We start from the raw sequence: 13,172 nt of genomic DNA on the forward strand, positions 1-13,172 counted from the left end.
TAGTTACTTTACTGTTTGTTAGGAAGAATTTTAGATGCTACAAGTTTTTAATGACAGCATCTAAAGGATCTGAAAAGCCGCAAGTAGGATTAGCCGTTAAAAAGTATTCATTGTGGGGAGACGGTGAAAATTCAATAGTGCAAGTGTTGTTGATGTTTCTTTGTGTAAACCAGGGGTTTCAAACTCATCTTACACGGTGGGCCACAACATAGTCTTACGTGGGCAGGATGCATACCGCATACGACCAAGTTGTTTTTAGACATAACATACCGGTAATGTGTATGTTATTCTTTAGTAACACATTATGTCATGAATTTTTCTCCTTTCTTACACTGTCTCGTTTGATAGAAAGCATTTATGCCCCCTGTCATCGCTGTTTTCACGTTATCCAAGGCTAGTGGGCTCGATTTAACCCTTTCGGCGGCCTGGTTCTGGCCCCCTTTCTTTAACAATCCTCACATAACCGTGTATGCTTTAATTCCTCCCCTAATGGTCATCTTCCATTTATACCAGCAATTTAAACTGAAAGGTTTTTTAAAATATATAATTAACCCAGAGACATTCATTTCTTTTCAGAATGTGACCCCAATTCTTCTCTGTGGAAGAAAATGGGTGGATGAAGTTTGTTTTCACAGCATTCATCGAACTGAGTTCCCCAGAAGTACTTGAAGGTAACACCATTATCGATGCCAGTTTGTTCTATTTTTCCAAAATAACCTGAAAGTTTGTGAGGGGTTTTGTTTTTACTTTCAATGGTTTATTTATTGGCTTAAGCTCAGATGGCCTGATCCACAAACCCAGACTGCAAACAGGAAGCTTTAGACGTGCGGACAGTTTCTGACAACACTTCTTCAGCAAGACTTGATACACGGGACCTTTGCTGCACTTTCTAACACTCGATCCACTCAGTCTGAAACATATCAGCTTTGTATTTAAACACTTTCCTGTTATATTTTTAAATTGGCTTTTAAAGACGCATCTATCATTTTGCAGACTATAAAAAACGTAGCAGTACAAAGGGGGGGGGACCCCCATATTAAAAGGAAAAAATATGCTCATTGAGCCGTGGGAATCACAAACATAGATGTTTACTTCTTCCTTTGATTCACGAGATAATGCTGGGGGCAGGTATGTTGTAACAGCAGAATGCTTGTGTGACGCTTCAGTGTGAGCAAGTTTGTCCTGTCATTGCGAGGAGCCTCGGGGAAAACTGCACACAGCCGGTAAGTACAGCCTCCTGTTAGTCTGTTTTGAATGCATTTCCAGTTATATTTCCATGTCAAAGGCAGGTGAGACAAATAAAGAGATTTTAAACGTCCTTTGTTGCAGCTGTTACATTTATCTGTGAGATCTAGACACCTAAACAGAACAGTCACATATCAGGATTTTCTGTTGGTGGTATTATCTGGTCTTACCTGCGTCTGCAATCAACAGAGAGGATGTTACAAAAAATGTAACATACTTTTTTTTTTTAATTACAATTATTTTCTAATTTATACTTAAAAAAAATCAAAATCATATTTTTAAATTTTAAAATATTGTTATTGTTGTCAAAAACTGTAAAGCACGTTATGGTTTGCGCTATTAGGATGCCAAATTATACTGATTTGTCAGTGTAGTGTGCCAGTTTAGTGTTCCAGCTCTAATTTGGGTACAAAAACATGATTTTTTTTTAATTCCTAAAAAGTAAGAGTGTAGTTAAACCTTTTTGACAGTTTTCTAAAGTATTTGTGTGACATGTGTTCTAATATTTTTTTAAGGAAGAAAGAAGTTGAGTAGTTTTGTTTCATACACCTACATTTTTATTTAGGTTTTTTGTTCATTTTGTGCATGCTTTTATTTTAGTTAATGTAACTTCTACAGTTTTGTGGCATGCTGGATATCAGCTTTTGGCCCAAAGATTGATGGCGATCCATTCCTGCTGTAGCATTGCTCAAAGCTGATGACAATTTGTGGGGTCCTGCTTGTCCACCTGCCATTTACATCCTGGCAGTAGATTCTTGATTGGCTTAAGATCAGGGGATAGGATCCAAAGTGTTAATTTGCTGATCTCTGTACAACTTAATTATCACATTTGGTTCTTAATGTGGTGCTTTATCATACAAAAAACTTTCAGGGCTTTTGGAAGAAGTTGGTCTTTGAGGACATTTTTAGTATCATCAGTTAATTTTCTGCTATACAAACTGTGATAAAGATGAATCACTGAAGCTGGGCCTCAGAGATTAGCACAAGTTATTAAAAAAAAGGATCAAAATTGTAAAATACTGACTTTTTGCATAATTTGGATTACTTGTGAAATACCATCATACGTTGAGTTTCTTTGAAACATTTTGAGTTATGAGCAATGCCAATATATAATAGTTGGTTCAGAAATGGAAAGGTGACATCTATTATGAAAAACTAACACAAAGAAATAAGATGTTTCCAAAGTAGGAAAAGGCCAATATTAAAAAATAAAAATCTTTCTGCATCAGTCACTGTGTTACATTTGGTTTTGCAACTAGTCTAAAAACCCTAAAAGTGTTGCCTGACTTTAACCAGTAATCATAAAGTCTTTATTAAGAAAGGAAGAAATGCAGAAACAATTGTTTCATTATTGACAATTTGGTTCCAACTTCTCAGTTCTCATCATAAACCTCTTTGACGTCATCTGCAAACTGAGCTTCTTTGTGTTTTCACCTGTTAGTCAGATCTTTAAAAATAAAGCCTCTTAAAGACATTAAAAGAAGCTTTTAAGAAACCAGTATTTATAGTCATCAGAATTTTCTGACACAAAGCATCGATCAGCTAGAATTAAACTAAAGCAATGACAGATTAAAGCAATGGGATTATAAAGCTTTTCCTAAAGGTCGGTTAGTGAAGTTAAGCTCTGTTTACACGGCTCGAAGTTCTAGTCCAGACAGATCAAATAAAAAAAGGGAAGACTTGAACAGAAACCTCAAACTTCTCTTTTCTTTGTAACTTCAGCATGAGCAGCTGTGAGACACAAAGAGTCACACAGTTTAAACTCATCGACACAGCTTTTATTAGTAAACAGTTAAATTATTTAGTAATTTTACATCTCATGCATGCACACTATAAAGTTCAAGAATACAGGAAGCATTTTTTACAAAGTAAATGTGAAAAATGTGCATATAGGAAGTCTATGCCCCGGCCCGCTACAAGACAACACAACGTATTATACAGTATAAAGCTTCAACAGGTGTAACACTGTGTTTTTGTGAACAGCATCCTCATTGAACCAAATCTGTGTTGTTTCAGACAATGGGCTTTTTGTCCAGTCTGATGGTCTCGTAGGTGTCAGTACTTTGGGTGGTCAGACCCTGCAGGATGCAAGCAGACAGACACACATACTGTGAAGTGGCACAAACTTGATGTGAAAGCTGCTCTAAAACGACACTGTTCATTTCCTGCACTGACTCTTAAGTGCGATTTTGTGACAACCAGCGAGATGAATAAAAAAGAAAAACATCTACTGTGCAATGTGCTGTCACTTTTCCGTCATGTGCCATTTTAAATATGTTTTTAAGCATTAGAATGAGAAGTCTCACCGCATAGATGCCTCCCCCAGCGGGTTGTTTCTGTGTGAATGGAAATAAAGACATGATCAAGAGTGCGTTCAGGGGCAATTCTTTCAACTAAGTGTTGGACACGTGAAATAACTGGATGCTTCTTCGGGTACTGACTGGCATTTGGCAGTCTCTTTTTTTTTTTTCATTTACTCTAAGATTTTGAGATACGAGTAATGTGCAAATCTAGACCCTTTTTACAGGAAGTGGGATCTGACACTGTTACTTGGTGCGAAAAAAACACTGATGGAAACTGTGACGACATACATAGAGTATAAATAATATAGGTCGGTGGTCAGCTTGCTTACAGGAAATTATAAAAAAGGGTTGGTGTTTAAGCTGAACTATGATGTTACAGAGAAAAAACAGCTTTGACACACTAAAAAAACCCCTTTTCTATACACACTTGTGTTTAGATTAAATTCCCCATTTCTTTATAATTTTACGCAATAACACAGATTTCATTTTACCTCTGGGTAACTGCCAGATGAGCTGCTGGATGGATGCATCTGTCAAAAAAGAAATAAGAAAGCATGTGATTGGGTGACTCCCATTGTAGTTTATTAATCATGTGAAATGTTGAAGAGGATGTAAAATGATTCGAGATAATTGACTCAAAAGAATGCTCGTACACTATTACAAGGAACCACAAGTTTTTAAAAAGTTATCTAAAGAAATTGGGGAAGTTTTATAAGAGTTGCTATACTTTTTCCAGCCTAACATAAAGAGCAACTTTAAACAAACTGCTGCATTAAAGTGCATTTCCTTCACGCACTGTCTAGAAGGAAGAAGTAACAGCTGTACACTTTCTACAGTCCATCATGGCGATCTGTGTGTGTGGTTCCTGTTTGCCTTACCCTCAGTCTGCAGTACAGCACGGTGAGGATGATGCCATATAGGATGAGAATACCATCCAGGATAAAACATATATCCATGCCTTCAATGCTGTCTGTACACACATAACACACACTTAGTCGCGATCCTCGACACAGCCAGAAGAAAGATGTTAAGAGACACTAACTCCGTGTCATCCCTTTTCAATGCCACAGGTATCTCAAAAGTACTCCTACTAGAGCAGGATCAAAAAGAGAGCAATGAGTGCTCTTACCAGGTGGGCTGAAGATAAGATGGTTGATCTGCTTTGTTTTTCCCCTTGTAGGCTGTCAGCGAGATGTCTTATACTCACAGAGATGAGAAGCAGCGAACAGGAAGTCAGTGGCTCTCTGTCCGTTTTGAAGCTATGAAACCACACGCCTACCACACTGCCATCCCCCAACTTGACAGAAGTTCCTCTAAAAGTCTTGTGAAAAACTGGTGAAAATTGTTCACGTCCAAAGGCCCAAATCGGCAAACAAATTCTTATTAAAGCAAACCAAAATGATCAAATGCAGATATTAATTTTCTTCAACCACATTAAAAAGAGAAGTCTCAGCTCCTTTTGCTTCTTAGCTTCAGTCACATGTTTCACTTTACAGACTAAAGTTCCCCATGCTGCAAGTTAAGAAACAAGGAGACTTGTAAGTAATAAATGGTTTAATAATGGAAAAAGCCTAGCACACTATACAAGCTACAGTTACCAAAAACAAAATACAACACAGATCTACAATTTTTTTTTTACATTCTGAAAATTGCATCATCATAACTTAGGCACCGTAAAAATGATAGAAAACAACTTATTATAAAAAGGATTTGGAGCCCAAAATAAATCTTTGCATGCATTCTTTTGTTCGTTTGTTTTTTTTGTTTGTTTTTTTACAAAAATCAGATGAAATATCGAACAAATCGGACCTGGTGTTTGTTGGTTTCATTTTTCAGAAATGTGAAGGACTTTTTAAAATCGCATTTGACAAAAACAGTCAGCCTGCTTTTGTCTGTTTCTGTGGCTCAGCATGTGGGGTGGAAACATCGGGTTAAGTATCGGGACCTGCAGACGAAGGGGTGGGGGAGTCAGAGTCTGCTGCTCCTGCACATCTGGAAACTAAGGCTGAGGAAAGGTCATAGGCAGCATGTTCACTGTGCCCGTTTCAGCTCGTGGCACAAGGCTAGGCGGTGATAAGCTACTGCTGCAGAGGAGCTGCAGAGAGGAGTTACAATCACATGTCTGGTTTGGGATTCTTGTAGATATGCATGTAAGAAAAAACAAACAAACATTAAACCACAATAAGACAGCTCATAGTTAAACTACAGCTGCCACATCTGAATTCATTTAATTGTGTAAGAAGTGTGAGACTGACTACATTTACACCTGGTATTACACTGTAACGATACACTGTATTATTTCGCTTCCAATATTAATAATCAGGGCATTTTCCGATGGACTGAAGTTTTATGACAGATGAGCGCCTGCACACAGTGACTCAAAATGCTGTTATCTGATTATTAGGGTGGCTTAGAGTTAGTGTGCAGGCGGAACTTCTTCCGCAGAATCTAAATATACCCTCAATAATGCAGCAACTCTGTCAGTATCTGTTAAGGAAACTCTTGAAACATGGTCGCACAAACAGTTAACTAGAATTTAGCACAGAGTATGCTTTTTTTCCCCCCAGTCAGTCACAGAAAAGCTGCAGATTTTATCACTTAAAATGCAAAGATTTTACCAGCATTTCAACATATCGGACACACAGATTGCATTTGCATTAAAGAGTGAGGCTGGTAATACTCTTGTTTTTCATATTGTCAAATAAAAGCCATAAAAAGACCAAAAATACCCCCAGTCAATTATTAACACCCCCCCCCAAAAAAAAAGAAAAAGTAAAAAGAAAACATGCTTTGTATGGGTACTGGGACCCTGATTTAATTTACTGGTCTATTCAAAAACTACACCCAGAACACCAATGTACTACGTGATGTGTTTTTTTTCTCTAAAGCACAGCCAATACATCAGGTTAATATCCACTAATACACATATTTCAGTATCAGCATACACGTTGCTCTGATACGAGCTGATATCAAGACGTTTTTAGTTTGTCCATTGGAGAGACCGACTAGCAGACAGAACATAAAGCGCGAGTATAACTTACTAAAGAATCTAAGTAATATTCTGAAAATGAGCCATTATGTGATATTAGAAATGTTTTACTCTGTAAAGAGTGGCATCGGCCTGTTACTGGCTCCAGTTTTTCCACTGCTGTGCAATTTATTTTTCCACTCACGCCATCCTGCTGCCAAAAATACTCAATTTTATCTAAAAGTAACCAGCTATAAATAGCACTGAGTAAATCCACTTACTACTTAGGCATGAGTAACATTTCCAAAAACATAGAGTTAAAAAAAGAATAATAACAGCATAATGCATGTATGAGTTGTTCTTAGGAAGTAGCAGCAATGAATAGATTCCAAGTAATGACACTCGAGACGAGTGCACTGTTGGTCTTTTTGCTGGATTTGTTGACAGTATGAAAAATTCAGAACATCGTCAAGCTCACACTTTAAGATCCTGTTCAGATGTTCAGAATCTCAGTTAATACCAGGTGAAAATGTCATTTTTATTCTGTAACACGTCCTGCTAAAACTGTGACATCAATAGTAAAAGTACCAGTGTTAAATAAACTAAAGCTGCATATTTAAACAATCATGAACATACGGTTTGGAGTTGCAGTGAGTTAGGAATGTACTTCCATTTTGCTTAATAGTCACATAAATTTTTAAAAAAAGGACATACTGGCCCTTCAAGGCCACAAGAGAGAACATGTTAACTCACTGCACAAAATGCTACATTCTGAAAGTTAAAAAGTCACTCCTCTAACATATATATGTAAAAAAACAACAACAACAGTCCTGCTTATGTTAAACACAACAACTGACAGGGGACCAGAGGGCAGTGGTACATCAGCGTTGCAGTCAGAGCTGAAATCCAGTTGGACTGATTTTAAGACACAAATAAGAGGAAGTGACACATGTGATGTAATCCCCTTCCTCTGGTGTTTACGTGTTGAGTCAGCACAGTAAACTAGTCCAGTGGTTACAGCAAAAGAAGAGGCAAAAGGAGGAAAAGTCCCCGTTTAGAGGAAGAAAGAACTTTACAGTGTGCCGTAAAGACATTGTCAAGAAAAGAAAAGGTCAAGGCATCTGTTTACTTCCAGGGTTTGAACAATCGTTGAGCTGATCACAGTCTGACGCAAAGCATCTGTGATGATCACAAAACAGGAAGGATGAGGCCCGCAGAGATGTTCCTCTCTGAATGGTTTGTTTGTTGATGAGAGAGGAAATGATTGGGCGAGAATAGACCACATGGCCTCCGCATGTCCCACCGCATCAGTGATCCAGGAGGAGTTAGCACGAGGGGAGAGGAAAGTGTAGGAAAAAGAAGACGTTTTACTGGACGCCTTTACACCGAGGTCTCAGACTGCAGCCTCATGACGAACTTGTGGCTCTTTGGGTCGATGAACTCCTCCCCGAGCCGCAGGAAGGGGAGCGGAGTCACCGTGACAACAAGGGAGAAGTCCAGGCGTCGCAGGGAGAAGACCAAACCCTGACGCAGGGCTGAGGTCACCGGCTCCTCACTCACCAGAGTCCACTGGCGCCCCCTACCGTTCTGCTGCTGGTACTGCATGGTGGGGCCGGCGGTGAGGTAACGCTCCAGGAAAGCCTGAAAAGGAGGATGTTGGCGTTTAATCACCAAGGAAACACCAGTTGTCTTAGTGCTGAAGTGCCGTGCCCAAGTACACTCATGAAGCACTTAACTACATTTACATCACTAATGATGCGGCTTTGAAGATCATTTCATCGATCTACACTGTCCACTAAAACAAGTAAAAGAAATACTATCCTACAATAATTCTGCCTTTCTGTAGTGGCAAAGATCCCCTTATTGTGTTGTATTTATTTTATATTTAATTAAAGTGGCTCCAGTGGTAGCATATTTGGCTAACACTAGATCCCTGGCATCTCCTCTCGAGACCGAAAGGAAGCACAAATCCCTTGGACGGGCCATGTTGGGATGGAAGGAGCATCCATACCAGATCAAATATGCACATTGATCCAGTGTGTTGACCTCTTGTGAATAAGACAGCAACTGATAGAAGCTGTTTTGTTTTTTAAATAAAAGAAAGTGTCCCAAAAAGAGAGAGTATTCAGGAGTAAAGGTAGGTACATCTGCACTCAATGAGGGACTGTTTGGGCTTAAATAGCAAAAAAATAAATAAAAAAACCATCCTTATGGTAAATAATATAGAAGGGTTTTGATAATCAATAGAAAGTATCTGTACACACAGGACAAGACTGAAAACAGTATCAAGTGGCTGCTATCATCAGGGACTTAGGCGCCTCTGAGTTAGAGATGTATTCGATTCTCTAGTAGAAAATTCTGCTAAGAAACAGCCATCAATACTCAAACATGTTTAAAAACAAAACAAAACAAACAAATATTTTAATATCAATTAGGCTGTTTGCTGTATTGGAACTATTGACGACTCACCTTGGGTGTCATGTTGTGCGTGATGCAGAACTGAAGGTGTGTGAGGATGCTCTCCATACTGTGGAAGGCCTGCTGCCGTGTGGTTCTCAGGTACTTCTGCATGGCCCGGGCCATCGGGGCAAAGATGGCTTGGGCTGCCTCTCGAGGATCCATTACCTCTCTGGGGTGTTTGGGAGATGAGGTCGCCTCTTCCTCTTGGAGGCGCTTGATATGCGTGAAGGCCTCTTCCACCGCCACCACCAACCTATTAGAGTAACAGAGAACTGTGGTGACATACCCAACAGATCAAAGATGAAAAACCGAAAAGTTCTGCGGGTGATAAATGGCCCTCGAGGCCGACGAGGAACGTGGAGTGTATCTGACCTGGCCTTCCGTTTGCGGATCCTTCGGTCCATCTCGGCCTCCTCGTAGTAATACTCGTTGTGGGAGTTGTCTCTCCGTCTAGCAGCAGCTGCTATCATGGCCCGGGACTGGCCTGTGGAGTTATTGGTGGTGTTTTCTGTAAGACCGAAGGAGGGAGTATTGGACTGCACATTAGAACTCAGACAGGTAGTTTAAGGAGTTCTTTATGTTTCCCGTTCTTGCTGTAAAGCCACCTGCTTCTGACGTAGACCAACAAACGGCAACGAAAATTAAAGAAAAAACGATTTACTACTGGATTAAAGACAGACGTCAGAGCCAGGACGAAACTATATTTACCATCCAGAGAGTAAACTTTGAAGCCTGTCATCTTCTTGGACAGGATGGACTTGGGCAGGTTGAGGAGAGCTGGGTTATAGACGGGGAAGTCGCTGTAATAACGGTCCAAAACCCAGACAGCTGCCCGCTGGATGCTAAAACACAGAGTATCTGTCGTCAGTGTCACAGTAAGTACAGGTCAAACAACAGCTGCTGACTGCACAACGGACAGGCTGCAGTTAATACAGACGTAAATGTAAACTATATCTCAGCACCTCCCTCACATTTCTGCCTTTGATGGTGATCTCGTTTAATGTCACACCTCAACTATTACTTTAAAATAAGATACACTGATGTTTGGACAGTAAAATACTTCAAAGTAAAATGCATCCCCTCACATCCCCCAAACTGTTTTTTGGTGTAGTTTAATATTTACCTAGGTTTTGTGACACTTCCGCTTTAAAGTTAATAGATTTATTGTTGTTGAAACATTTCTTAGTTTCAACAACAATAAATATATGCAATATGCTAAGAAATATATGCACATTTTTACCCAGTCCATTGGGATAATCAGAATAATTGAGCGTATATTATATTTCCATTAAACAGTTCTTGACCACCAGAATCACCAAAACCATGGAGTCCCTGCCAGTATCACGCTTTTTTTACATTTCACTGAAATCTTACTAAAGTTACTTAAAATAATGCCCGTGTACACGATGTAGGTGTGACTGCTGGGGATGGATTACATCCTTGAATCATCAAAAAAGGAAAAATGAAATCAGATTTAAGCTGTGATGTCTCTGCATGCTGCTCACGTTTAAAAAAAAATAATGGCCAGATGGAGATATGCATGCACGCACACTTCCCCTTCAGTTTGTTTCCAAAAAACAATCTGTGTGTGATTGATTTTGACAACTTAAAAATACATTTTTCCCGCTCTAGGATGTGGTTTCAGAGCACAGGCAGAGAAAAAAAAGCTTGTAAAGCTTCTCAAATACAAGCGTGAACACACCCAAGTATCAACTTTCAGACATTTTAAACCCACTTAAGACAACTTTGTATTGATTTGCAGTGACTCTTTCCTTTGTAAAGACAAAGGACCCAATCCATACCAGCAAAAATCACTCCATAGAGTAACTGAGACCCTGCATCCTCATATAAGGACATAGCATTTAGCTTTTCTGCAGCTTATACTTCATGCTGCTGAGCACAGGCCTGTCTGTGGTGCATTGCAAATAAGAGTTTGGGACTCATGAGGTTAATCTTCTGCCTGTCAGCAGGTTTATCGTATTTTGTTACTAGAAGGCAACCAAGTAACAAACAACAATTCTGTAAAGATATTAATTAAATGCCATGGCTGGTGTCACAAACCTGAGGTGGCCCACGTTGTAGAACTTGCTGGCACCATCTGTGCTCCGCACCACCTTAAGGCAGAAGGCTGGCTGAAGGTGTCGGACTTCCAGCAGCACCAGAGCCAGGTACTGGATGAAGAGCAGAGCATCCACCAGCGAGGCAGCATACTCCACAATCCCCCTATAGTCCCGTTCTCTGGGCTCCAACACACGCACGCCGTAGAACAACCAGTACGACGCCACAAACAGGAACACCAGCACCATCAGGAGGCAGCGGAAGACGAAAAAGCGCGGGAGGGTGGCGCGGGGAGGGCGGAGGAACAGAGCCCAGGAGGAGATGAGCAGGACCAAGAGCTTGAAGGCCAGGGAGACGTAGAGGCCCTCGCAGGGCGTGCCGCAAGGCTCGAGGGCGTCACGCCACAAGACCTGCGGCAGGATGAGGAAGGCTAATGGCGTGACCAGAGCAAAGAAGCTCAGGCAGCCTCCCAACGCCGGACCCACAAAACGCTTGCACTCCAGTGGAGTTGACTCCTCCAAATCTTTGGTAACGCGGGTCAGGTCCTCGTTCGAGATGCTGTGCTCTGAGGTGCCAGTGACCACAGTGGTGGTCTCTCCCCAGTTGTCATCCTGCACAACAAAGAAAACAATTAGTCATTTTAATCTCTATGCTGAGTAATATATTAAGTTCACCCCCAGCTTTGACTTAAGTTGCAGCTCTTCAAGAGGCTAAGAATGCTGGGATTGTATGTGTGAACAGGAGTTGCTCAGCCATACCTAAGAAAAGGAGGGTGTGAGACAAAATCTGAAGCTGCTTATCCTACATATATGAACACAAGATGTTTACATGAAAGGGTTGGTTGGAAGGCAGAGTAAGCACAAATGAACAGTTCTTGTTTTTTTAAAAATCTTTTTTGAGCAGCTGAAAAGCCCTCAACTTAAAATTAGAAGCTAAGGGCTCAAGCCCTGAACATCTTTGTCCCAAGAGCGATTGCAGGTTGGTTAAGCTTTAATGCAAGTGGCCCTTTACTATTTTAAGAATGACTCTTCACTTCATCTGAGAACAAATACGTGCCCTCGGGCTCCTTAATGAAAGCACGTCTCTGCACTTTAAATAGTGAAGTCGGATTATTTTAAAGTCAGCACCTGCTCTCTCCTCGCTAACTGACGAGGCAGAAAAGGACTGAAACGATATGATTAACAGCTCTAAGAAAACACACTTGAGCTGTTGAAAGAATCTGAGAGACCACTTTGAATGGATAACAAAGGAAAACTGATGGGAAATTCAGCAACAGCTTTTTGACCTGAATAATGTAGAGAGGTCAAAGTTTTGGTTTAAAGGACTATTTGTAGTTCAGCTGAGTGTTTGACTTTAATTAAACATAATATTTTAGCATGTACAGCTCCAGGGTAATCTGAGCCTATTAACTTTGACAAAGTTAGTGACATGCAGCTAAAGGACCGAAAGTCACTAACATTTTTTGAACAAATTGTAGATTTAAGAAACATTGGTGGGATAAGATATGCACAATGTTAACCATTAATTAGAATAATGACTGGTGAATAAATGAGGTCAAAGATGACGATGCATGAACAAAAAGAAAGCAGAAAACACTGCAAATGACCCTGTCATCTCCGCGGGTCGACTCTGCATCGAGAAGCGGCTCTCCGGGTGTTTGGATGGTGACCGATTTGTCTCCACGACTGCTGCTGTCTCGGCTCTTGGAGCGGTGACGGTCCCGCCGATCCCTGAAGACAAAGAAATTATGCATCATATCATAAAGGGCTACATTAGTCACAGACGCATCGAATGATGTGATGATGTTACACCATGACACAATCTGCTATTAGTTATCCAATTTTTATTTATCGTCTTAGCAGATTGTCTGTCAAAGTTGCTGTGGTGAATCTTTGTGATAGAAGAACACACAGTTGTGGTCAGAAGTTTACATACACTCATCGTGGGCATGAATGTCATGGTAATTTTGGGCTTTTAAAGGGTTTTTTAACTGTTATTTTTCCAGGCTGGAATCATTATACAACAAACATCTTTAGTGGCTTAAGAAAACAATTTATTTTAGACTTTTGTGCTAATCCACACGAACTCAAATATACACACACACACACACACACACACACACACACACACACACAAGG

The 13,172-nt window shown here is 40.3% G+C and overlaps 1 protein-coding gene and 1 long non-coding RNA gene across 4 annotated transcripts in view; both read right to left on the bottom strand.

The window, feature by feature from the left end:
• Window positions 1–3,001: 3,001 nt before the first annotated feature.
• Window positions 3,002–4,818, bottom strand: LOC102212505 (uncharacterized). The gene is made up of 5 exons (XR_311624.2): window positions 4,678–4,818; window positions 4,427–4,518; window positions 4,040–4,078; window positions 3,552–3,581; window positions 3,002–3,323 (listed from the first exon to the last, which is right to left on the bottom strand). It is a non-coding gene; the product is annotated as an uncharacterized LOC102212505 (long non-coding RNA).
• A 2,179-nt stretch (window positions 4,819–6,997) lies between these two features.
• Window positions 6,998–13,172, bottom strand: part of LOC102212694 (vang-like protein 2) — a 21,701-nt gene continuing 15,526 nt past the window's right edge. For all 3 annotated transcript variants that reach the window (XM_005728969.1, XM_005728970.1, XM_013909827.1), the window contains exons 3-8: window positions 12,641–12,764; window positions 11,038–11,645; window positions 9,685–9,818; window positions 9,349–9,484; window positions 8,986–9,229; window positions 6,998–8,157 (exon numbers count right to left, since the gene is read on the bottom strand). In XM_005728969.1, the coding sequence (XP_005729026.1) occupies window positions 7,897–8,157; window positions 8,986–9,229; window positions 9,349–9,484; window positions 9,685–9,818; window positions 11,038–11,645; window positions 12,641–12,764 (1,507 nt within the window). In that variant the 3' untranslated portion in view covers window positions 6,998–7,896. The remainder of the gene's footprint in view (window positions 8,158–8,985; window positions 9,230–9,348; window positions 9,485–9,684; window positions 9,819–11,037; window positions 11,646–12,640; window positions 12,765–13,172) is intronic.

This window comes from Pundamilia nyererei, unplaced genomic scaffold, assembly GCF_000239375.1.
Source record: "Pundamilia nyererei isolate P.nyererei 1_Seehausen unplaced genomic scaffold, PunNye1.0 scaffold00031, whole genome shotgun sequence".
NCBI classification, from domain to species: domain Eukaryota; kingdom Metazoa; phylum Chordata; class Actinopteri; order Cichliformes; family Cichlidae; genus Pundamilia; species Pundamilia nyererei.